At 41.8% G+C, this 26,925-nt stretch overlaps 1 protein-coding gene across 3 annotated transcripts in view; it reads left to right on the top strand.

The window, feature by feature from the left end:
- Nucleotides 1–26,925, top strand: part of LOC134348439 (collagen alpha-3(VI) chain) — a 78,652-nt gene that overhangs the window by 28,323 nt on the left and 23,404 nt on the right. For 2 of the 3 annotated variants that reach the window (XM_063051811.1, XM_063051809.1), the window contains exons 3-6: nucleotides 11,231–11,833; nucleotides 13,924–14,532; nucleotides 15,289–15,894; nucleotides 23,211–23,825. In XM_063051811.1, coding sequence (XP_062907881.1) covers nucleotides 11,231–11,833; nucleotides 13,924–14,532; nucleotides 15,289–15,894; nucleotides 23,211–23,825 — 2,433 coding nt within the window. The remainder of the gene's footprint in view (nucleotides 1–11,230; nucleotides 11,834–13,923; nucleotides 14,533–15,288; nucleotides 15,895–23,210; nucleotides 23,826–26,925) is intronic. The other variant, XM_063051810.1, reaches the window with a different exon arrangement.

Genomic DNA, 26,925 nt, shown 5'->3' with positions numbered 1-26,925 from the left:
CAAGATGTAAAAAAAAATGACTGAAAGATATAATTAAAAATGGTATGAAAGAGGAATAGTGCGGTAGTGTTCATGGATTCATGGATCATTCATAAATCTGATGGCATAAGGGATAACTCTGTTACTGAAACAATAAAGTGTGGGTCTTCAGGCTTTGCACCTCCTCGCTGATGGAAGCAATGAGAAGAGGTCATGGTTTTTAATGATGGACACCACTTTCTCGAGGCACTGCCTTTTGAAGATGTCTTCAATGCTGGGGAGGCTAGATGGAGCCAATGATAGTGCCAATAATTGTATCAATGCATTGAGTGCGGGACAGATCTTCTGAGATATTGATGCACAGGAATTTGAAGCTGCTCATCCTTTCCACTGCTGACAACTCAATGAGGACTTGCTTGTATTGTCCCAAGTTTGCCTTCATAAAGTCCACAATCAATTCCTTGGTCTTAGCGACATTGTATGCAAAGTTGATGTTGCAGCACCACTCCTGCACATTGCTTCGTGTGTCAGTAGTGCTTGATTTAAAGGATCTTGCAGCTCATGATCCAGGAAAGATCTGACAATTGCACTTTTTTTTCAGATTTTCTCCTTGAGTCCATGCTGCTAAACTTTTAACTCTGGAAATTCTCTGAATATGCTAGGGAGAAATGTCCCTGAGAACTTTTCTCATGCCCTCATAAGGGACCTTGCACATGGTTCACAGTAACTGCATATGCAGCAACATCTCACATGTCTCAGATCTGATCACTAGGAATGTCAACAACCTTCTCTTTGGGCATGTGGTGCCATTTGTCTGTTCCGTTTCCACTCCTTAAACTTCAGCAAAATATGTTGCCTTCAAGAACCCTGCTCATTTTATCTCTAGGTTGCCACCTTTTATCTCCACATTGTCCACTATCATCACCAACTTGATAACTGCTCAACTACTCTCCCAAACAATAACACTATGTACTTGGTGCCAGTGTGCTGCATAAAGGCTTAATTGTGTTGCCATTCACTATGGCAAGAAATAAGGAAAGAGCTACCAATAAAATACCCTTTATGGAAGGCAGTCTGTACTTAACCAGTACTAGGAGCTGGCCTAACAGTGCATCAAATCTCATTCAGCACTGTAGACACAATACTTAAACTTACGTATATTCATTTTATTGTACTCACCTATGAGAAAAGACAAGAATATGCCAGAGTCTACATTGGTTGAGTAACATTTTTGGAAAAGAACTGTGTGTTTATTATTCAACCAACAGCTCCAGGAATTTCTGTTATCATTATAATTCAGGGATAACCATGCCATATAGCAGGGCTTTCATTTTTTGCTTTTCTTCTGATGATTGCTGGTTCAAAGGTTCAAAGGTCAAGTTTAATGCCAGAGAAATGTATACAATATACATCCTGAAATGCTTTTTCTTCACAAAACATCCACAAAAACAGAGAAATGCCCCAAAGAATGAATGACAGTTAAACGTGAGAATCCCAAATTCCTCCTCAGCTCCCCCCTCGTGGCAGCGAGCAACAATCCCTCCTCCCTCCACCAGCAAAAATAAACGTGCATTGGTACAATCACCGAGTCCAAGCGTGTGCTAAGCAATAGCAAAGACACAGACCAAAGTTACTCTAAAAGCTTCGCATTTCATCCGAATTCAACAACCCACAGGTTCTCTCTCTCCCTGGCAAGGGAGAGGGAGGTGTCCCCCATTTTCACAGCGAGCAGGAGACATAAAGACAACCAGCTGCTTTACGATCTTAAAAGTCCGTTTCGTCGCTTTTTTCGAACTCTGTGTCCGAAGATTGCAAAGACCTTGGGTCTTCAGGCTCACAGCAAAAGATTTTCCGGCCTCCCTGACGACACACAAGTCTCCGGCTGTGACACTGACCCCTGATCCGCTCGTCTCCAGAGCCCCGAGATCTTAGGCTTCCGAACATGATCGAGATTCTCAGGGCAAACTCTTGGTATGTCGAATAGTGGCCAGTGATGGAACCCCGAGAACAGATTCTATTGGGTGGAGCTGAGAAACAGGAAAGGTATGGCCACATTAGTGGGATTGTATTACAGACCACCCAATAGTCAACGAGACTTGGAAGAGCAAATCTGCAGAGAGATAGCAGGCAACTGCAGGAAACATAAAGTTGTGGTGGTAGGAGATTTTAATTTTCCATACATTGATTGGGACTCCCATACTGTTAGGGGTCTAGATGGTTTAGAGTTTGTAAAATGTGTTCAGGAAAGTTTTCTAAATCAGTATATAGAGGGACCAACTAGAGGGGATGCAATATTGAATCTCCTGTTAGGAAACGAATTAGGGCAAGTGACAGAAGTCTGTGTAGGGGAGCACTTTGGTTCCAGTGATCATAACACCATTAGTTTCAATTTGATCATGGACAAGGATAGATCTGGTCCTAGGGTTGAGGTTCTGAACTGGAAGAAGGCCAAATTTGAAGAAATGAGAAAGGATCTAAAAAGCATGGATTGGGACAGGTTGTTCTCTGGCAAAGATGTGATTGGTAGGTGGGAAGCCTTCAAAGGGGAAATTTTGAGAGTGCAGAGTTTGTATGTTCCTGTCAGGATTAAAGGCAAATTGAACAGGAATAAGGAACCTTGGTTCTCAAGGGATATTGCAACTCTGATAAAGAAGAAGAGGGAGTTGTATGAAATGTATAGGAAACAGGGGGTAAATCAGGTGCTTGAGGAGTATAAGAAGTGCAAGAAAATACTTAAGAAAGAAATCAGGAGGGCAAAAAGAAGACATGAGGTTGCCTTGGCAGTCAAAGTGAAGGATAATCCAAAGAGCTTTTACAAGTATATTAAGAGCAAAAGGATTGTAAGGGATAAAGTTGGTCCTCTTGAAGATCAGAGTGGTCGGCTTTGTGCGGAACCAAAGGAAATGGGGGAGATCTTAAATAGGTTTTTTGCGTCTGTATTTACTAAGGAAGCTGGCATGAAATCTATGGAATTGAGGGAATCAAGTAGTGAGACCATGGAAACTGTACAGATTGAAAAGGAGGAGGTGCTTGCTGTCTTGAGGAAAATTAAAGCGGATAAATCCCCGGGACCTGACAGAGTGTTCCCTCGGACCTTGAAGGAGACTAGTGTTGAAATTGCGGGGGCCCTGGCAGAAATATTTAAAATGTCGCTGTCTACGGGTAAAGTGCCGGAGGATTGGAGAGTGGCTCATGTTGTTCCGTTGTTTAAAAAAGGATCGAAAAGTAATCCGGGAAATTATAGGCCGGTGAGTTTAACATCAGTAGTAGATAAGTTATTGGAGGGAGTACTAAGAGACAGAATCTACAAACATTTGGATAGACAGGGGCTTATTAGGGAGAGTCAACATGGCTTTGTGTGTGGTAGGTCATGTTTGACCAATCTGTTGGAGTTTTTCGAGGAGGTTACCAGGAATGTGGATGAAGGGAAGGCAGTGGATATTGTCTACATGGACTTCAGTAAGGCCTTTGACAAGGTCCCACATGGGAGGTTAGTTAGGAAAATTCAGTCGCTAGGTATACATGGAGAGGTGGTAAATTGGATTAGACATTGGCTCGATGGAAGAAGCCAGAGAGTGGTGGTAGAGAATTGCTTCTCTGAGTGGAGGCCTGTGACGAGCGCTGTGCCACAGGGATCAGTGCTGGGTCCATTGTTATTTGTCATCTATATCAATGATCTGGATGATAATGTGGTAAATTGGATCAGCAAGTTTGCTGATGATACAAAGATTGGAGGTGTAATAGACAGTGAGGAAGGTTTTCAGAGCCTGCAGAGGGACTTGGACCTGCTGGAAAAATGGGCTGAAAAATGGCAGATGGAGTTTAATACTGACAAGTGTGAGGTATTGCACGTTGGAAGGACAAACCAACATAGAACATACAGGGTTAATGGTAAGGCATTGAGGAGTGCAGTGGAACAGAGGGATCTGGGAATACAGATTCAAAATTCCCTAAAAGTGTCGCCACAGGTAGATAGGGTCGTAAAGAGAGCTTTTGGTACATTGGCCTTTATTAATCAAAGTATTGAGTATAAGAGCTGGAATGTTATGATGAGGTTGTATAAGGCATTGGTGAGGCCAAATCTGGAGTATTGTGTTCAGTTTTGGTCACCAAATTACAGGAAGGATATAAATAAGGTTGAAAGAGTGCAGAGAAGGTTTACAAGGATGTTGCCGGGACTTGAGAAACTCAGTTACAGAGAAAGGTTGAATAGGTTAGGACTTTATTCCCTGGAGCATAGAAGAATGAGGGAGATTTGATAGAGGTATATAAAATTATGATGGGTATAGATAGAGTGAATGCAAGCAGGCTTTTTCCACTGAGGCAAGGGGAGAAAAAAACCAGAGGACATGGGTTAAGGGTGAGGGGGGAAAAGTTTAAAGGGAACATTAGTGGGGGCTTCTTCACACAGAGAGTGGTGGGAGTATGGAATGAGCTGCCAGACGAGGTGGTAAATGGGGGTTCTTTTTTAACATTTAAGAATAAATTGGACAGATACATGGATGTGAGATGTATGGAGGGATATGGTCCGTGTGCAGGTCAGTGGGACTAGGCAGAAAATGGTTCGGCACAGCCAAGAAGGGCCAAAAGGCCTGCTTCTGTGCTGTAGTTTCTATGGTTCTATGGTTCTATTCCCACAAAGAACCGAAGCCTACGTGTAACACCAGGTCAGGGTCTTCAAAAGAACCCTGAAAGGAAAAAAGTAAGGACCTTAAAGGTGGAAACAGAGCTGTTTCCGAAGATGCAAGCAAAGGAGTTGCCGTTAGGTGCCATCATTGTTCCCAAACTCCACCCACCCTGAGCTTGGTGTATGCAATCCAGACCAACTGTGAAGATAATCTCTCTCCTCCTTCCTGGGTCATCAGGTACCCTCAGATCAGACTGGCCAGCAGTAAACATTCCACGTTAACCTCAGCAATGCAACTCATGCAAAGTGACCAGCTTGCTGCTGTGACTGTAGAGCATATAAACACAAAATTGAAAATAGGAGCAGGAGCTGCTGAAATTTTTCACAAACCAACATTGCTGCTCATTCTGATATGGCTGATCTGACCTTGGCCTCAGTCTCCTTTTACTCTTGATCCTCATGAACCTGGATTCCATTATGAGTTAAATATCAATCTTAGGCTCGTCTATACTTAATGACTCAACATCAATAGTTTTTTGAGTGGAGAACTTTAAGTGCTTGTGAGATTCTCAGGAAAGAAATTCCTCTTCTTCTCTGTTTGAAGAGCTTTGCCTTTATCCAGGAGGGCAGCAGAAATGATTCAAAGATGTGTTCAAAGACTCCTTGGAGGAATGTAACATTCTGCTAATTTCTGGGAACCTCTGGCCTATGACAGTTCATAGTGGAGAAAGAATAGTCAGGGTGGTGTTGAGAGCACCAGGAACACACACAAGCCTTGTACAAGTTGGAGAACGAGTGGACAACCTCACAAATTACCTGCCTTCTGCCCTGACAGCAACCACTTGCCTGTGGTTCCCATATTGACTTCATCAGCTACCTTAGAACCCACAAAGGCATGGTGGAACTGAACCATCCTCAACCCTGAGGGACTGAATAGGAAAGAAGCAAAATTCCCTCTAGCTAGGTTGTCCCCATCGGAGGAAAAAACCTTTACAGCATTTTCCTTTCTGTGCACACTTAAAAGCTTACATGTTTCAATAAGATTTCCTCTCATTATCCTTAACAGAGAGAATGGATCTCTCCTTCCTTGTTAGGTAACTGCTTCTCATGCTACCCAAATCAATAATGCCACAGAATTGTGATTTAATATTGAGTTACATATGGAGGGTTGTGCAGTTAAAATAAATAGAGAGGTAGATTAATTTTTGAAAGATTGTGGAAACAAAGGCTATGGGGGAACTGGCATGAAGTGGAGTTGAAGCCTAGGACAGATTAGCCATGATTATATTGAATAATGCAGCAGAGCTGAAGGCCGGTAGTCCGATTCTACTCAAGGTATTGAAAGCTTTAGACTGAATGCATATAGACATCTTCCAGATGACATTGCGAGACCTGATGAGAAACGATCATTCAGCTGCACCACCTCAGTCCTTTAGCCTGGATTCCCAGTTGCAATACAGATGTTACTGGGAGTATTTGATTTTAACACATAACTGATATTTCTAAGAAATCCCCTCTAAGAACTCTCACATCAAAGTACCTAAAGTTTTTCGCTTTGGGAACTCAATAACACTAATCCTATTTTCAATGTTTGCAGCCTAGTAATACTTGGACCTGTCAAAATCACTGAAGATAACTTGAAAGTTGCAGTTTTCAGTCCTGGATTCTTGATTCATAACAGATGTTAGAAACAGCATGTTAAAGATATCAAGAAACACTGTACATTTAGTTGGTACAGTCTGGCTGGGTAATGGTTTATAAAACTGTCTTATTGAATCAGTGTTTTCAAGGTAAATAAAGTGTTTAAGATGGTTTTGAAATATCAATTCTTATTCCTTATCACTCTCTAATAACGTACAAATATTAGGTGTTAATGCTCTGATGGTGACTTCTCCACTTACAGATAATGACTGTTCAAGAACTCAAGCACCACCATACAGTACCTGATAGCTGCCTACTCTCCTGGGAAAACATTAATGCTGGCTTCAGTGGAGAGAAATTTTCAATAAGTCGTACAAAGATTTGAGATTCTCTGATATTTATTAACTGCCAAAACACATTATTAAACATATCAACATGGAGTGGAACATTGGCTGTTCCCAACTTCAATGAATTGTTTTATGTGTTCTCCAGAATTTTCATTGCAAAGCATGGTGCAAGTTCACCTATTCCACTGACTATTAACACTTCACTAATTTTGCTTAACATTAAGCAGTTGTAAAGCTTGCAAGTCTTCATTCCTGTGCTTAAAAAGTGTGAATGTTAATAATAAAGCAGGCTTGGGAATTCATGATTCTCGATCAACTGCATCAATGCATCAATTGAGCTAATTTTTCTTGCATAGTCTACTCACACTAACTCACTTGCTGCAGTGAAGATCATGCATATATTGGTCTTTCTCCAGTACATCAGCATGTCAAACCTTATGTATTCCCTCCTTTTAATACATTCTCCATTATCTGATCACCAGTTCACAGCTGCACTCCCGGGAGCTTTCTTCCAGCTGCAGCATGTTACTTTACCATCCAAATATATCTGCCTTCCTCTATAATGACATTCCTGATGCAATAGCTTTACATTCTTCAGCTGTTATCTCAGATTTAATACATGACTACTTATTTGCTTCAGGTTTTAAATTTATGGCTCCACCATCTGATTTGAAACACCACAATGCACACTTCTCTACTGGTTCTATATATTTTGCCTCCATAAATTCTGGATGAGATGGTGCTTCCGGATGCATGCGACAGCTCTCTGGTAGTTAAAAAGTTAAGAAATCCAACTAACGACATCACTAAAAATACCTTTCCTGAGGTAAATTGTGTTAAATTATCGCTGCAAAAAGTAAAGGGGTAAGCAATGGCGAAGTGAGTTCGGGGGATGAACCGATATGGCGTGTTGCAGAATCGTTGCAGATGGAGTTCTAATGCCCGTACAACTGGGCCAGGTACAAGCTTGGATTGCTCTGGGCGCCAAGAGGAGTCGGGGCCCGGGCAGAGGAGTTCCAGTGCCTGTACAAATGGCCCAGGTGCAAGGTTGGATTGCTCTGGGCGTCGAGCTGATTTGAAAAACTTGAGAGCGGCTTCAGGCTAGGTGACATAGTCTAGGCCCGAGCCCTTTGCAGTAGCTGGGTGCTAGAGCGAGGTATGATCCACTGTACATATAGACAATTTAAGTGCCGGGCCAGATTGGAGGCGAGAGCTGATTTCACTTGCTCTCTGCGATGTTCACCTGCTCTCTCCAGGATGCCAGAGCCTTTCGCTGTTCGATTGTTTGGCCAATTTAAACGCCAATTTAGACTGAAAAGACAGGGTGTCAGGATGCAGGGTGACAGCCGATTTCACTCATTCTCCCTGATGGTCACTCCTCTTTCCATGGCGCCGAGGCTATGAAGACTGCCCCGGCTGCTGTGCTCCATGCTCGCTAATATGATGAACTGATTATCGAGGCTTTGAGCCTACTCTAGGCTGCTCCGGGGTTCAGATCTGAGGACTCAGTCTGGTTTGGAATGTTGTTGTTCGCTTCAATTATTTGCAGGATTTGTGTGTTTTTTTCCCCTTATTTTGCACATCAAGTGTTGGTCTTCTAGTTTTTTTCTTTAATTGGGTTCTTTTGGGTTTCTTGCTTTGTGGCTATCTGTGAGAAAACAAATCTCAAGGTTATATAATTTATACATTCTTTGATATTAAAGGTATTTTGAATGTTTTGTTAAACATTATGGAGGTGATATTAGATTAGATTAGATTATGAGGACACTCGGTCCTCGTTTATTGTCATTTAGTAATGCATGCATTAAAAAAGTAATACTATGTTCCTCCAGTATGATATCACAGAAACACAAGACAGACCAAGACTAAAACTGACAAAAACCACATAATTATAACATATAGTTACAACAGTGCAAAGCAATACCGTAATTTGATAAGAGCACGGTACATGGGCACGGTACAAAAAAGTCTCAAAGTCCTGATAGCCCCAACGTCTCACGCAGACGGTAGAAGGAAGAAACTCTCCCTGCCATGAGCTTCCAGGGCTGCAAACTTGCCAATGCAGCATCCTGAAAGCACCCGACCACAGTCCGACTCCGAAAACTTCGAGCCTCGGACACCGAGCACCGAGCACCATCTCTGCTGAGCGCTTCGACCCCGGCCCCGGCCGCCAAGCAACAGACAAAGCCAAGGATTCGGGGCCTTCCCCTCCGGAGATTTCAGATCACACAGTAGCGACGGCAGCGAAACAGGCATTTCAGAAGTTTCACCAGATGTTCCTCCGTGCTCTCACGTCTGCCTCCATCAAATCAGAATTGTGCACGGCCTCCTACTTGACACATTACAGATATTCATCACCGGAGAGGCCGCGCGCGCTGCATTGTGCCGCCATCTTCTCCTCCCTTCATTAATAGTGAAGAAGGTTATTGTGAATTACAGGGGATCTTGATCAGTCAATGAATTGGGCTGAGGAATGGCAAATGGATTTCAATGTAAGTAAGTGAGAGGTGATGCATTTTGGAAAGTCAAACTAACAGTAGGGAACTAGGGAGTGTAATAAATGTAGGGAGCACAAGGGCTTAGGTCATTGTAAGTCATGTCACAGGAAGAAGAGGTGTAGAAAAAAGTGCTTAGGATGTTTGGTATGTCACCAAAGACACTCACAACTTTCTACAGATGTACTGTGGAGAGCATTCTAACTGGCTGCATCACCGTCTGCTATGGGGGTGCTATTGTACAGGATTGGTAAAAGCTGTAGAGACTTGTAAACTTAGTCATCTCCATCATGTGCCTAGCCTCCGTAGTATCCAGGATATCTTCAAGGAGCGAAGCCTCAAAAAGGTGACATCCATCATGAAGGACCCCATCGCCCAGAGCATTTCCTGTTCTCATTTCCACCATCAAGAAGGAGGTATAGGAGCTTCAATGATTCTGGAACAGCTGCTTCACTACCATCAAACCCATGAACACTACTCTACTACTTTTTTATTTTTATTTTTGCGCTGTTTATTTAATTTAACTATTTAATATATACACCCTTACTGTAATTCACATTTTTTCTCTAATATTATATATTGCATTGTACTGCTGCCACAAAGACAACAAATTTCATGACATAAACTGATGATATTAAACCTGATTCTGATTTTGAAATATTCTCTTTATCTTCACTCTTAATACCCAACTTCAAAGAAAAACGCTGATTTTGATCGCCTTCATCAGTCAGAGCACTGAGTTAACAGCTGGGACATGTTCCGCTGTTACAAGATGTTGGCGAGGCTGCACTTGGAATACTCTATAGTTTTGGTCAGGAAAGACTGGTTAAACTAGAAAGAGTTCAGAGAAATTAATGAGGATGTGGCCAGGTTTAGAGGGCCTATATCATAGAAGAATGAGGGACAATCTTATAGAAGTGTTTAACCTTATTTCAAGGGTTTAAAATTATGAAAGGCATAGATAAGGTGGATGGAAACAGTTTTTCCCTCTGGGGTAGGGGAGTCCAAAACTAGTGGGATAAATCTGGGGTGAGAGGGGAAGGATTTAAAAAGGACACGAGGGGGAATTTTTACATGTAGAGGGTGGTGAGTATATGGAATGAGTTGCCAGAGGAAGATATTAAGGCAGGTACAGTTGTGTCATTTAAGAAGCACTAGGAAAGGAATATAGAGATTTGTGGCTTAGAGAAATATGGGTTGAATGCAGGAAATCGGGACTGGCTGGGAGGGCATTGTATTTGGCATGGCCTGGTTGGGTAGAAGGGCTCGTATCCATGTTGCATTTCTCTATGTCTCTGACATTAAGTAATTTTTGACAGTACTTGCATTTTTCTACCTAAACACTAGATGGCCACCTGATTTGATTAAGATTTCATTGTAATTATATGTGATGGTGACGCATTGGTATTCTTTAAAAGTAGTTTGAACAGAATCTTAGGAATAAAAGCAACTCCATGTTATCTCGCCAGTTTGAGCATTTTCTTGTACAAATTGATCACAGTCCTTTTACTTTCAAAACCTTTCTAATTGTATAAAACTCATTCCCTTCAAGACTTAAATATTTCTCCCATGTTAGGGCAATGCACTGTTTACTAAATGAGATACCAAAAAAATCCTAATATCTGGCTAGCCCCTATCATTGGGAATTGTTATAGTCCAGTTGCTCTTGGCCCTCTCTCTCTGTTTTTATCAGCAATGCACACATGACTGCTCCACAGAATTTATTTTCCTTTCCGCCTCAACTTGCTATTCTACTCAGTTTCCCCCCTTTATCTGCAGTCGGCACGAATTGTTCAACTCCCGACACTAAATTATTCTTTCTTTAGGTTTGAATGCAAGTGAAATCCTGATGACTTCATTCTTCAGTCCTCTGAATACCCATACATTTTTTTTTGACATTTTGACTGCTTTCTGCTTGTTCAGTCTTAGTTCAGTAATATCTTTTCCTCAGGTTTCAAAATAACACCTGGTGAATTCCCCTGTTATTTTCCTAGACTTCATATATTAAGTGGTTTCATAAACTTTATTGTATTCAATTTTGCCCTTTTTAGTTAACCTGAGAACATGAATGGCACTGCATAAATGTAAAAGTGTTTTGAACTACCTGTCTTAACATGTTCATCTTATTTTTCTCTTGAAAGCACAAGGATCAGCTGACCTAATCTTCCTAATTGATGGATCAAACAATGTGAGACAAGCTGAATTTCAGTTCATACAATCATTCATTGAAAATTTCATTAAAGATTTTAATATTGGCCCCAATGACATCCAGATTGCTGTGGTACAGTATAGCAACACCCCGAGAACTGAGTTCTATTTGAACACATATAACACAAAAACAGAGGTGCTGAAAGCCGTAAACAATCTTCAGCTGAAAGGTGGAGGTGAAGCTAACATTGGAGTGGCCCTCCAATTTCTGATTGACTATCACTTTACTCCACCATCTGGGAGCAGGGCAGCACAGGAGGTTCCCCAGGTAATGATCCTTCTAACTTCAAGACCATCCAGCGATGATGTCCGGGGTGGAGTATTTTCAGTAAAAAAGCAGGGCACCTTTACATTTGTTATTGGTGTGAAAAGTGCTGATGCAGCTGAAGCTAATAAGATAGCCACTGATCCGTCATTTACTGTGCTCATTCCTGATTACCGACGACTGGATTCAACACGGCAACAACTGATGCCTCTGTTTTCACTGGTGGCCAAAAAACAACTGGTGATCGAGGTGCAAGAATCTAAGGTAGAAGGTGGGCAACTTCCAATATTTCTAAGCATTTTTTTTTGTTTGCAGATGTAAGACAAATATCTTCTACAAAATAGATGAATTTCTTTCTATTAAAGCTGCTTTGTATGTACTCAAGATTTCAGTTTGGAGAGATAGCAACCTGTTCAAGGCTAAATAGCTCAGCAAATAGAAAATCTGCATTTGCCTTCTCAGAACTTTAAGAGTAAAGTTAAAAATGAAAATGAGATTCCAAATCTGTTTGTGTATATTTTAATTAATTTGTTCTACCTTCCTTAATAGCTACTTTAGGTTTTGAATGGTTTTAGCAGCAAATACTTCAATAGGTACATTTAAAGTCAGAGAAATGCATACAATATACATCTTGAAATTCTTCTTCTTTGCAAACATCCACAAAAACAGAGGAGTGCCCCAAAGAATGAATGACAGTTAAATGTTAGAACCCCAAAGCCCCCCCAGCTCTCTCCTCCACGCATAAGCAGCAGCAAAGCAACGACCAACCCCTCCCACCAGCAAAAAAGCATCGGCGTCCCCCACCGAGCACTCAAGTGTGCAGCAAAGCAGCAACAAAGACACAGACTTGCAGTACCCCAAAGACTACTTGTTCATCCAGTAATTCAACATACCACAAGCTGCCTCTCTGAAAAATGGGTGTCCCCATTTCACAGCGGGAGGGGAGGCATAACAAACAACTCTCTGATTTATGATGTTAAAAGTCTGTTGTGTCATTTTTTCTGAGCTCTGCGCCCGGGGGAGCTCAGGTCTCTGGACACACAGCCCATGGCAGCTATCCCGCTGCTCCCGGTGTTCTGTCTTTGCCTGTGATACCTCAGTCAGGGGCACCGGCCTTGAATCAGCCTTTATCCAGAGCCACAAAAATCTGGCACCTTGAAGGCATGCTAGACTTCCAGGCCACGTCCTTGGGATATCAAAAAGTGGCCGATCACGAGGCCCTGAGAGCGGGTCCCATTCCTGCAAAGAACCGAAGTCAAGAGTGTAACTCCAGGTCAGGGTCTTCAAAAGAAGCTTGAAAAGGGAAAAAAGAGATATCAACGAAGATGCAAACAAAGGAGTCGCTGTTTAGCGCCATTATCACTTCACTCCATGAATTGGAATCTATCAATACATGCAGTACACATTATGAATGCTGAACACATCAGGCAGCATCTGAAGAGAGAGAAAAATTCAATGTTTCCATATTAGTCATGGATTGAAACAATAGCTCTTGTTTCCTTTTCTCTTAGCATCTGCCCCTTTTCAGCTTATATATGACCATATATAGCAGATTTGCAGTAATCCCAGTATTTTTCCTTAGAAGTAATGCTTCCTGTCAGTTTACACTCAGCCTGCTTACCAAAAAGAAATAAGCTTATTTGGAAGTGTTCTAGATTACTTCAGTAGCAAGATTCTTAGCTGACTGAAAATTGATGGCAGATAAGCCTTGCTCTACCCTCCCGCATAAACCCTTTCACAATTTTCCCCTCCAGGTCTTAAAAACTTTCAAAAGTCCTGCTGACTTCAGTTCCCATTTGTTAGTTAGTTAACAGAGGGACAGTAACTAATGAATGTTGATTATCTATGGTAAAATCTTGTTACGATCATTCGATTACTTATATCATTGGCAGATATCACTGAATTTTGTACATTTTAGAGTTTTTGTTTGCTTCTTCAATCAGTAAATACCACATTCTTCTGAAGCACTGAATATAAATTGGAAAACTAAAGTAAAAAATATTGTAGTTATTATTGTTCAGATTCATTTTAAAATTTATATTGCTAAGCAATAATAATCCATCCATGAGCTAGCTGTCACATCTCTGCTGACATGATCTCAACCTTCAGATATTTGCTCACAAGGCTATGATCCTATAAATTACAAACACACAACTATCTCGATGGTTATTTGTTATGACAAAAATTATTTTCTGCTAACGTTTACAAGAATTCAATGTTCTAACAGTCTTTGGTAGAATAACTAAATCTTTTGAACTCCATCATTGTTCCAGTACAAGATCTAAATTTATTCTTTAGGTTTAAAGAAATAATGTGATGCAAAAGTTTCCATTATTCATCTAATCCAATGTTACTTTGCAGCCCAAGTCAGCAAGAGAGACATAATATTCCTGATTGATGGTAGTTCCACTGTGGGAAATGCTAACTTTTTGGAAATTTCCAAGTTTATTTCAAATATAGTCAACAAATTTGTAATTGGACCAGACTCTGTGCAAGTAGGACTGGTGCAATACAGTGGTGATGCATGGACTGAATTTTACTTAAATACCCACTCGAGACAATCTGATTTACAAACCGCAATAAAGAAACTCAGATTGAAAGGCGGTTGGGAAGTCAACACTGGCAAAGCACTGGACTATGTTTTCAGAAACCACTTTACCAGAGCGACTGGAAGTAGAAAAGAGGACGGAGTTCCCCAGCTTTTGGTCATCATCGCTGGAGAAAAATCTCTGGATGATGTAAAGCTTCCTGCAGAGACCCTCAAGCGAGCTGCTGTAATGACTCTGGCCATTGGAGTAAATAACGCAGACCCAGCAGAGATAAGCGAAATTGCAATTGACCCCAGCTTAGTCTTCAATGTCGAACAATTCCGATCTCTCCCAAAGATAAAGGAACAAGTGCTGACACCACTCTCGACACTGGCTGGTGTAACTATTGTTTATGAACAACCGACTGAACCACCTAAAAAAGGTATCTCACCTTTAGAAACTACTGAATCTCTTTATTTTCATTAAACATGTTCCAGAACATTATATAATAGTTCTTTTCCCAGATTTGCTGAAATAAAGCAGTATCTCATGAGAAGAAATGTAGTCGGGGATTATTTGCATTTTCTTTGATTTGCCATTATGTTTCATCATTACAAAATCTTATAACAGCTGTATTTTAAAGTAATTATTAAATTGTTAGGTCCTAATTGTTGCCAATGAATGTACTGTATATGTTCCATAGATATTGTCCTTTTAGTTTCTCATGCTAACAATGCCTCTGAATGTCAAGAGTGCTTGGTTTGATTCCCCCTTGTTGTCGTTAGTATTTGCTGTCAATTGTTGGCATGTTATTGCTACTTATCAGGACATGCCTAACTAAGTTGTCTGCCTGTTTGGATTCATACAGGGCAACACTTGAAAAGTTCTTCCTGGTAGTAATCAGCCAACTGTTTGGCCCAAGTGCTGATTGACTGCTGAATACAAAGTTCATGACATTAGTAGGTGATGCCCAAATACCAATGCATTTCATGTTATACCACGACTTTTTTCATTGGCAATGAGCATAACTATAAAAACAACAAGTCCATGTGGCTTGTGTTTTAAGCTTTCAAAGAAGAGTTATTTTCAAAGTTTAAGAAACAAATTACTTTCAAATTAAGAAGAAAGCATGCCTTTATTTAATATCTCAGACGTAGCTGATATTATATTGCAGTAACTGTGTATTTTATTTGGTCAGTAGTGGACAAGAAAGACATAGTGTTCCTTATTGATGGATCATTCAGCAGTGGAAGAAGAATTTTACCTGCTGTCCAGAACTTCATCATAAAAACAGTTGATGCCTTTGACATTGGAAGTGATGCTGTACAAGTAGGCCTAGTACTGTACAGTGATCTTTCAGACTCTGAGTTCTTTTTAAACACCTACTCAACAAAAGATGAAATAATCTCTCATGTAAGAAGACTCAGGCCGAGAGGTGGCACTGTTCTCAAGACTGGAGAAGCCTTGAAATATGTTCTTAAGTATCTTTTTACTAAATATTCAGGAAGCAGACACGAAGAGGGTGTCCCCCAATTCCTGGTTCTCATTACTGGTGGAAGATCAAGAGATGACGTAAAGGAAGCCTCGGAAACACTTTCACGAGCCGGCATTAAAACTTTGGCCATTGGATTTGAGGATTCCATAAAGCGACAACTTCGAGAGGTTAGTTTGGACCCCAGCTTGGCTCTTGATATGAAAGATTTACGTTCCCTACAAGAAATAGAGTGGGATGCGCTTTTCCCCTCATCAACTCTAAATAGTGTGACACAAACCTCTGTCCTACCGATATCTCCGACTGCCAAAGGTAAATGATTTTTGAACTACTGAGCTTCAGTTAAACTCTCTTACACTTAATTAAGTAAATAGGAATATCATAGCTCTAAATAATCTCTTTTTTGAATATTCTGTAAAATGATAATATTCTTATTGCAACCAAAGGTTTCAGCAATTAATAAGCAACCTGAAATATTAATTCTTTTTGCCTATCAAAGCTGTTTACTGACCTGTTGAGTGTTTTCATCATTTTCTGTTCTTGTTGCGCGATATAGCCATATAGCCTAGGGGTTAAGGTGAAAGCCAATAATACCCTTTTGACCATAACTTTTGCAAAAATTCTTAGTGATATTGATCCTATTGTAATTGTGTAAAAATTATCAATGTGTTGTGTCTTAATAGGGTCATTGTTTCTGGTAAAGAGCTGTTCAGCTCCCTCTAACTGCTACAGGCATCTAACCACAATGTAGATGTATGGTCGAAAACAGCCAAAAATGATTGGCACAGATGAATTCACCATAAAAAGCGTGATCTCCCGGTTACCACCCATTTCAATTCTACTTCCCATTCCCATTCTGACATGTCAGTCCATGACTTCCTCTATTACCATGATGAGGTCGCACTCAGGTTGGAGGAACAACACCATTTATTCCATCTGGGTAACCTCCAACCTGATGGAATTAACATCGAATTTTTGGACTTTTGGTACTTGCCCACCCTTCACCATTCCCCATTCCTGTTTCCCTCTCTCGACTTATCTCCTTGCCTGCCCATCACTTCCCTCTGGTGCTCCTCCCCCTTCCCTTTCTTCTTTCTTCCAAGGTCTTCTGTCCTCTCCTATCAGATTCTTCCTTCTTCAGCCCTTTATATGCGGGATGTGGAATGTATGCGGGATGGTTTTTTGAACCAACATGTCGAGGAACCGACTAGAGAGCAGGCTATTCTGGACTGGGTTTTGAGCAATGAGGAAGGGTTAATTAGCGATCTTGTCGTGAGAGGCCCCTTGGGTAAGAGTGACCATAATATGGTGGAATTCTTCATTAACATGGAGAGTGACGTAGTTAATTCAGAAACAAAGGTTCTGAACTTAAAGAGGGGTAACTTTGAAGGTATGAGACATGAATTAGCTAAGATAGACTGGCAAATGACACTTCAAGGATTGACGGTGGATATGCAATGGCAGGCATTTAAAGGTTGCATGGATGAACTACAACAATTGTTCATCCCAGTTTGGCAAAAGAATAAATCAAGGAAGGTAGTGCACCCGTGGCTGACAAGAGAAATTAGGGATAGTATCAATTCCAAAGAAGTAGCATACAAATTAGCCAGAGAAAGTGGCTCACCTGAGGACTGGGAGAAATTCAGAGTTCAGCAGAGGAGGACAAAGGGCTTAATTAGGAAGGGGAAAAAAGATTATGAGAGAAAACTGGCAGAGAACATAAAAACGGACTGTAAAAGCTTTTATAGATATGTAAAAAGGAAAAGACTGATAAAGACAAATGTAGGTCCCCTGCAAACAGAAACAGGTGAATTGATTATGGGGAGCAAGGACATGGCAGACCAATTGAATAATTACTTTGGTTCTGTCTTCACTAAGGAGGACATAAATAATCTTCCAGAAATAGTAAGGGACAGAGGGTCCAGTGAGATGGAGGAACTGAGCGAAATACATGTTAGTAGGGAAGTGGTGTTAGGTAAATTGAAGGGATTGAAGGCAGATAAATCCCCAGGGCCAGATGGTCTGCATCCCAGAGTGCTTAAGGAAGTGGCCCAAGAAATAGTGGATGCATTAGTGATAATTTTTCAAAACTCGTTAGATTCTGGACTAGTTCCTGAGGATTGGAGGGTGGCTAATGTAACCCCACTTTTTAAAAAAGGAGGGAGAGAGAAACCGGGGAATTATAGGCCGGTTAGCCTAACGTCGGTGGTGGGGAAACTGCTGGAGTCAGTTATCAAGGATGTGATAACAGCACATTTGGAAAGCGGTGAAATGATCGGACAAAGTCAGCATGGATTTGTGAAAGGAAAATCATGTCTGACGAATCTCATAGAATTTTTTGAGGATGTAACTAGTAGAGTGGATAGGGGAGAACCAGTGGATGTGGTATATTTGGATTTTCAAAAGGCTTTTGACAAGGTCCCACATAGGAGATTAGTGTGCAAACTTAAAGCACACGGTATTGGGGGTAAGGTATTGGTGTGGGTGGAGAATTGGTTAGCAGACAGGAAGCAAAGAGTGGGAATAAACGGGACCTTTTCAGAATGGCAGGCGGTGACTAGTGGGGTACCGCAAGGCTCAGTGCTGGGACCCCAGTTGTTTACAATATATATTAATGACTTGGATGAGGGAATTAAATGCAGCATCTCCAAGTTTGCGGATGACACGAAGCTGGGTGGCAGTGTTAGCAGTGAGGAGGATGCTAAGAGGATGCAGGGTGACTTGGATAGGTTGGGTGAGTGGGCAAACTCATGGCAGATGCAATTTAATGTGGATAAATGTGAAGTTATCCACTTTGGTGGCAAAAATAGGAAAACAGATTATTATCTGAATGGTGGCCGATTAGGAAAAGGGGAGGTGCAACGAGACCTGGGTGTCATTATACACCAGTCATTGAAAGTGGGCATGCAGGTACAGCAGGCGGTGAAAAAGGCGAACGGTATGCTGGCATTTATAGCGAGAGGATTCGAGTACAGGAGCAGGGAGGTACTACTGCAGTTGTACAAGGCCTTGGTGAGACCACACCTGGAGTATTGTGTGCAGTTTTGGTCCCCTAATCTGAGGAAAGACATCTTTGCCATAGAGGGAGTACAAAGAAGGTTCACCAGATTGATTCCTGGGATGGCAGGTCTTTCATATGAAGAAAGACTGGATGAACTGGGCTTGTACTCGTTGGAATTTAGAAGATTGAGGGGGGATCTGATTGAAACGTATAAGATCCTAAAGGGATTGGACAGGCTAGATGCAGGAAGATTGTTCCCGATGTTGGGGAGGTCTAGAACGAGGGGTCACAGTTTGAGGATAGAGGGGAAGCCTTTTAGGACCGAGGTTAGGAAAAACTTCTTCACACAGAGAGTGGTGAATCTGTGGAATTCTCTGCCACAGCAAACTGTTGAGGCCAGTTCATTAGCTATGTTTAAAAGGAAGTTAGATATGGCCCTTGTGGCTACAGGGGTCAGGGGGTATGGAGGGAAGGCTGGGTTCTGAGTTGGATGATCAGCCATGATCATAATAAATGGCGGTGCAGGCTCGAAGGGCCGAATGGCCTACTCCTGCACCTATTTTCTATGTTTCTATGTTTATACCTTTCACCAATTTCCCTGCTCTTTACTTCACCCCCTCACCCTCTCCAGGTTTCACATTTCACCTGTCACCTTGTATTTCTTCCTCCACCCCACCTTCTAATTCTGACTTCTTCCCTTCCTTTCCAGTCCTGATGAAGGGCCTTGGCTTGAAACGTCAACTGTTCACTCTTTTCCACAGATGCTGCCTGGCCTGCTGATTTCCTTAGCATTTTGTGTGTGTTGCTTTGGACTTCTAGATCTACAGATCTTCTTATGTTTGTGAATCTAGGAATTGCTTTCTGCTCCAGTTCTAATTGTTGGGAATGGCTTTCCTTCTTTGTTACAGATGCTATTTTATAATGCTGCATTCTCCCATGGAAAATAATTGTATTCCAGAAAAATAGGTGACAAACTCTATGAATGGATTAAAAGCCATGTCAAACTGGAGGGAAACCATTAGTTTCTGCCTTCTGGTTGTGGACAGGGACTGTGCTGTTCTTTAGCGGGCAGACCTGGAGAAAGTGTTTCCGTGCTATAATTGTTATATGGTTATATGATTTGCTACAACTCAACAGGACATTGGTGAAACCACACTTGAAGTACTGTGTATTTTCTGATGTCCTAATTAAAGGTGGTATACATTACAGACAATTCAGAAGGGTTCAGCAGGTTGATCCCTGAATAGAATATAGAATATAGAACATAGAAATCTACAGCACATTACAGGCCTTTCGGCCCACAATGCTTTGCCAATCATGTAACCTACTCTAGAAGCTGCCTAGAATTTCCCTACTGCATGGCCCTCTATTTTTCTAAGGTCCATGTACCTATCTAAGAGTCTCTTAAAAGACTCTATTGTATCTGCCTCCATCACCTTCTCTGGCAGTGCGTTTCACGCACCCACCACTCTCTGTGTGAAAAATTTACCTATGACATCCCGCCCCCCCCCCGTACCTACTTCCAAGCACCCTAAAATTATGCCCTTCATGTTAACCATTTCAGCTCTGGGAAAAAGCTTCTGGCTATCCACACAATCAATGCCTCTCAAAATCTTATACACCTTTATCATGCTTCCTAGCATCTTTTAGGGGGCAAAAACTGAGGGGTCTGTGCCTATTATACTCATTAGAAGAATGAAAGGTGACCTTACAAATGTGAGATTCTGAGAAGGGGTAGTGGTAGTGAGGTAAATGTTTCTCTTTGTAGGAAGATCTGGAATTAAGAGAGAATTTTAGAGTAAGACGTCACCATATGAGATGAGGATTTTTTTTCTTCAGAGGCTGGTGAAACCTTGGAATTCTCCATCCCAGAGAACTGTTGACGGCTGAATAATATAACACCAAGGTAGATTTTTAGTTCATATGGGAGGATGGCTGAATCAGGGACAGGAAAGTGGAACTGAGCACAAGGTCTGATCTTCCCCAGTGATATTCAAAATGTGGACCAGGCACAAGGGGAAACTTTACTCCTCTTTCTTATTTAGAATAGAATTAACAGCATCGCACCCAACTGTGTATTCCTCATATTCGTGCCTGCCCGTGATAATAACCACCTTATTCTGCTACCGAGTTCAGCCCCCAAGTCTGGATCAGAGTTCAGTTATATTGTACCGAGGGGCTGGATACACTTTGTATCTGGCCCCTTACCGTAGCTTGAATAGTGTCCACCATCTGGATAGAAAACGTAAGTAAAGGTAAGTGGTTTGTCTTATTTTAAATTATTTAAATCTACTTTAACTATTTTTAAAATTCTTTGAATCTTAAGGATATTTAGAGATAGTGACGTGGACTTTGACAACACAAATTGTAAAAGGTGTCAAAGTTTCCTGAAAGAGATGAAACAGGTAGACAGTGTGATGAAGAAGGCAAAAGGCATGCTTGCCTTCATAAGTTGGGCATAGAATATAAAAGTTGAGGCAGAATGTTGCAACTTTACAAGAAACTACACTTGGAGTATGATGTACAGTTTGGATGCCACAATACAGAATCAGAAACATATTTATTACCATCGGTATGCTGTGACATTTGTTGTTTTCTGGCAGTGGTACAGAGCAAGACAAAAATTAGTCCCTACAATTTACAACAAATAAGTAAATAGAACAAAAGGTGAATAAAAAGGATACTTATTTATTATTAATTCAGAGGAACAGCACAATAACAGGCCCTTTTGGCCCAGTGAGCTGGGACTGTAAATCACACTGGCGTGAACAATTAAAATACTAACCCGTACATCTTTGGAAAGAGGTAGGAAACCGGAGCACCCAGAGGCAGCTGATGCAGTCCCGGGGAGAGCATACCGACACTTACAGACAGTGTGGAATTGAACTCTGGTCACTGGTGCTGTACTAACTGATACGCGACCATGCCAACATGGATGCGTTGAAGAGAGTTCAGAGGAGATTCAACAGGATGTTGCCTGGACTGTGGGACTTTAATTATGGGGAAGAATCTGGGCTCATTTTCCATGAAATGATGGGGACTAAGGATAACCTGATAAGTAAGAAGTATATAAAGCCATAAGAAACACATATAGAGCAGATAATCAGAATCATGGAAGGGTGTGAAAGGAAGGAATTTTAAAGAGGACTTGAGAGAAATGCTTTTTATTTCCACAGGAAGTGTTTGGAATTTTCTGCCAGAGGAGGTGGTGGAGTCAGTTACAATTATTGTGTTTAAGAGACATTTAGACACTTAAATAGGCAAGGCACAAGAAGATATGATGTCATGTGGAACAATGGTGGTAGTGTAGAATGGTGAATAGGGCTGCATAGATGTGGTGGGCTGATGGGCCAATTTCTGAGCTGTACAACTCTTTGAATCTTATCAGTGCAGAATTAGGATTCACTAGCTAAGATCTAATAGGCACATGAATCTCTCTCTGCTGCATATTGTAAGCCCTTTAGCTCAGTAGAACCTATGGGGCTACAAAAAGATTAATGAGGTTTATCTGATTACATGGGCAAGGACAAGGCTTTAGTCAAATGCAGCATGACCTGAACCGTGATCTTGGCAGTTAAAAGACGATTAAGAAGAAGAGAAAGAATGTTTATTTTCACTGGCCAGTCCCACTTCAGTGAATCCATTTGTTACATCTGTCAATGTTTTTTCTCTTTTACACAATTCTACTAAAAACCCGTTGATATGGGCTACTTCAAAGAATGAGCTGCCCATTTTCCTGGGATGTGCAGCAGCAATCTGGACTCGCTGGAAGCAGAGCTGTAGAGTACAAAGTTGTCCAATGCTGGAGCAGAATAAGTTTCGGTTGAATGACAGAGTAACGCTTCCCCAAACTAATTTGCTCTGACTTTGCCAGAACTGGTCAAATGCTTGCACTGCTGGATGTTGAGCCTCTGAAATGTGTTGAATTTATAGGATTGTAGAAACACACACCATACAATGGGGCCTTTTGTCCCACCTGATAATGCTGGCTGCTATGCCTTTCTATACTAATCCCACTTGCTTGCATTAGGCCCATATCCCTCTCCTCTTCCCATATAAGTACTTGTCCAAATGCATTTTAAACATTGTGTCTGTATCTTCCTCCTCTACCTGCTTTGGCAGCTCCTTCAAGATATTCACCGTCCCCATATGAAAGACTTACCCCTCATATCCTTTAAATTTATCCTCTCCCACCTTACACCTGTGCCCCAAAGTTCTCGATTTCCTCATATGAAAAAAAATTCTGACTACGCATCTCTGCCCCTCAAAATTTTGTAAACCCCTCTCAGTCTTCTATGTCTCAGTGAGAATACATCTAATTTAACCTAACTCAAGTTTATAACACATCTCATCTACAATCTCTACACTGCTACATCTTTCCTGTTGTATGGTGACTTGAATTGTGCCCAAAAGTCTGATGAAGTGTAACCAACATTTTGTATAGTTGCAACATGCCACCTTAACTCTGATACTTAGTGTCTCCTTTTATCAGTTTAATACAGGTGTTGATGTTTTAATGACCTATCTCTGAAAAATTAGCATAATTTTACTTAATCGAACTGTTTCTTTCGTAGAGTAAATTATGTCTCAAATTTACAGCATTATTCATGTGCAACTCTCTTTTTAGTTGTAACCAAAGCAGCCAAGAAAGATATTGTTTTCTTAATTGATGGATCATTTCATGTGGGAAACAGAAATCTACCAGCCATTCGCAGCTTTATCACAAGTATAATTGAGAGCCTGGATATTGGAAGTGACAAAGTACAAGTAGGCCTTGTACAGTACAGTGATGCCGTAACACCCGAGTTTTATCTAAACACCTACTCATCAAAAGATGAACTCATTGCTAAAGTAAAGAAACTCACCCTGAGGGGAGGCAACGAGGTCAAGACTGGGGCAGCCCTGGATTACGTTCATAAGTATATCTTCACCAAATACGCAGGAAGCAGGAAAGAAGAAGGTGTTCCACAGTTTTTGGTTATTATTACAGGTGGACGGTCAAGGGATAATATCAAAGGACCTTCAGATGCCCTGCTACGAGCTGGTGTGATGACTTTAGCCATCGGAGCTAAGAATGCAACAAGACAGCAGCTACAAGAGGCTGCTTTAGAACCCAGTTTGGTTTTCAATGTGAAGGAGTTTAAATCACTTCCAGAGATTAAGCAGGATGTGCTGTTGCCATTATCAACTCTCTCCGGTGTGAAGATTATTTCTGAAACGCCAACAGTAAAGAGTATCAATGGTATCTGAATTTTATTCTTTGTAATTTGACAAAATATCTTGTGAAACCTGACAGCACTGTAGCATAATGGTTAGCACAATGCTTTACAATGCCTGTTGTAAGATCGGGGTTCGATTCCTGCCACTGTCTGTAAGGACTTTAAATGTTCTATACTGTGACCACTTGGGTTTCCTCTGGGTGCTCCTGTTTCCTCCCACAGTCCAAAAAGATGTACATTTAGGGTTAGTGAGTTGTAGGCATGATATATTGGCAAATGAAACATGACGACACTTCGACACATGGTGAAACATGGTACCCAGCATGATTCTTGCTGATTTGATTTTTTGACGCAAATGATATATTTCACTGTATACTTCAATGTACAGTACATGTGACAAATAAAGCTAATTTTAATCTTAGTGTCATAAAAAAAAAAGGCATCTGTTAGTTTTGCGAGACCATGGATCTGCGCCTGGAAAGTCTTCACTCTCCAGGGCACAAGCCTGGGCAAGGTTGTATGGAGGACTGGCAGTTGCCCATGCTGCAAGTCTCCCCTCTCCATGACACTGATGTTGCCCAAGGGAAGGGCATTAGGACCCATACAGCTTGGCACCAGTGTCGTCGCAGAGCAATGTGTGATTAAGTGCCTTGCTTAAGGACACAACATGGTGCCTCAGCTGGGGCTCAAACTCACGACCTTCAGATCGCTAGTCGAACGCCTTAACCACTTGGCCACGTGCCCACAATATCTTCAATAATCTTAGTGTTAAATTACTAGAAACTACTGAGATGTTTGTGATTTCTATTCTCTGAATACTTGGGAACAGATACCAGAGAAAGCCATCCATCCTGTAACCCTTATCCAGTATTCAATAGGATTATGGGTAATTGTTGAAAATTTGTTAGTTAGCAATAATACCAACATTAGCATACCATTTTCTGTTTGAAAATGAGGTTTACAAACCTCTACCACCCTTAGCTTGAAGACCTGGCTCTAATACTTAGATTATGTTCTCTGTTAATAGAATGTCCAACCAACAGAAATGCTCTCCTTCTCATAAATCTGTAGAATCAGGGAAAGATATGGCATGGAAATAGACAGTTCAGCCTTTGAGTCCTCAGCAAACATTCAGTACCCATTTTTTCTCGCCCATTTTGTCCTCCTCATATTCCAATAAGCCTCAAATTCCATCAGTAACAGGCACGTAAGGGGCAATTTGCAGTGGCCAATTAATCTGGAAACCTGCACATTGTTGGGATGTGGGTAGAATCCAGAGTATCAGTGAAAACTCAGGTGGTCACAGGGATAATATGGGAAGTTCACACAGTCAGCACTGGAGATCAGGTTCCTGGAGTAGTGAGGCAACAGCTCTACTGTGGCACCACTGTGCTGCTCATGGATCTGTCTGTTGCTCAATCTACCCTCTTCATTGTTCTGAAAACTTCGATCAGCCACTGCTCCTACCATTCCTCCCCCCATCCAACCGTGCAAAACATCTAAATTTAGGGAGTACAGCCCTATAGACCCTTCCTTGCAATTCCGTTCATAGCACAAATTTCTTTTCCATCTTACTGAGTTGTATTTCATTCTGGTAAATATTTTAGAAGAGTTTAATTTGCAGATGAGTACATCACACAATGATGTTTGTAAGAAGTAAGGCTGTCACTTCGGAAAGTTTCCAAGAAGTTCAATTTAAGATACACACATCAAAGTTGCTGGTGAACGCAGCAGGCCAGGCAGCATCTCTAGGAAGAGGTGCAGTCGACGTTTCAGGCCGAGACCCTTCGTCAGGACTAACTGAAGGAAGAGTGAGTAAGAGATTTGAAAGTGGGAGGGGGAGGGGGAGATCCAAAATGATAGGAGAAGACAGGAGGGGGAAGGATAGAGCCAAGAGCTGGACAGGTGATAGGCAAAAGGGATACGAGAGGATCATGGGACAGGAGGTCTGGGGAGAAAGACAAGGGTGGGGGGAAACCCAGAGGATGGGCAAGGGGTATAGTCAGAGGGACAGAGGGAGAAAAAGGAGAGTGAGAGAAAGAATGTGTGTATAAAAATAAATAACAGATGGGGTACGAGGGGGAGGTGGGCATTAGCGGAAGTTAGAGAAGTCGATGTTCATGCCATCAGGTTGGAGGCTACCCAGACGGAATGCAAGGTGTTGTTCCTCCAACCTGAGTGTGGCTTCATCTTTATAGTAGAGGAGGCCGTGGATAGACATGTCAGAATGGGAATGGAATGTGGAATTAAAATGTGTCGCCACTGGGAGATCCTGCTTTCTCTGCCGGACAGAGCGTAGGTGTTCAGCAAAGTGGTCTCCCAGTCTGCGTCAGGTCTCGCCAATATGTAGAAGGCCACATCGGGAGCACCGGACGCAGTATATCACCCCAGCCGACTCACATGTGAAGTCTACCCTCACCTGGAAGGAATGTCTAGGGCCCTGAATGGTGGTAAGGGAGGAAGTGTAAGGACATGTGTAGCACTTGTTCCGCTTACAAGGGTAAGTGCCAGGTGGGAGATCAGTGGGGAGGGATGGGGGGGGACGAATGGACAAGGGAGTTGCGTAGGGAGCGATCCCTGCGGAATGCAGAGAGGGGCGGGGAGGGAAAGATATGCTTAGTGGTGGGATCCCGTTGGAGGTGGCGGAAGTTACGGAGAATAATATGTTGGACCTGGAGGCTGGTAGGGTGGTAGGTGAGGACCAGGGGAACCCTATTCCTAGTGGGGTGGCGGGAGGATGGAGTGAGAGCAGATGTACGTGAAATGGGGGAGATGCGTTTGAGAGCAGAGTTGATAGTGGAGGAAGGGAAGCCCCTTTCTTTAAAAAAGGATGACATCTCCCTCGTCCTGGAATGAAAAGCCTCATCCTGAGAGCAGATGCGTCGGAGATGGAGGAATTGCGAGAAGGGGATGGCATTTTTGCAAGAGACAGGGTGAGAAGAGGAATAATCCAGATAGTTGTGAGAGTCAGTAGGCTTATAGTAGACATCAGTGGATAAGCTGTCTCCAGAGATAGAGACAGAAAGATCTAGAAAGAGGAGGGAGGTGTCAGAAATGGACCAGGTAAACTTCAGGGCAGGGTGAAAGTTGGAGTCAAAGTTAATAAAGTCAGCATGCATGCAG

This window comes from Mobula hypostoma, chromosome 6, assembly GCF_963921235.1.
Source record: "Mobula hypostoma chromosome 6, sMobHyp1.1, whole genome shotgun sequence".
Classification (NCBI taxonomy): Eukaryota; Metazoa; Chordata; class Chondrichthyes; order Myliobatiformes; family Myliobatidae; genus Mobula; species Mobula hypostoma.
This window is presented reverse-complemented; position numbering and strand designations above follow the sequence as displayed.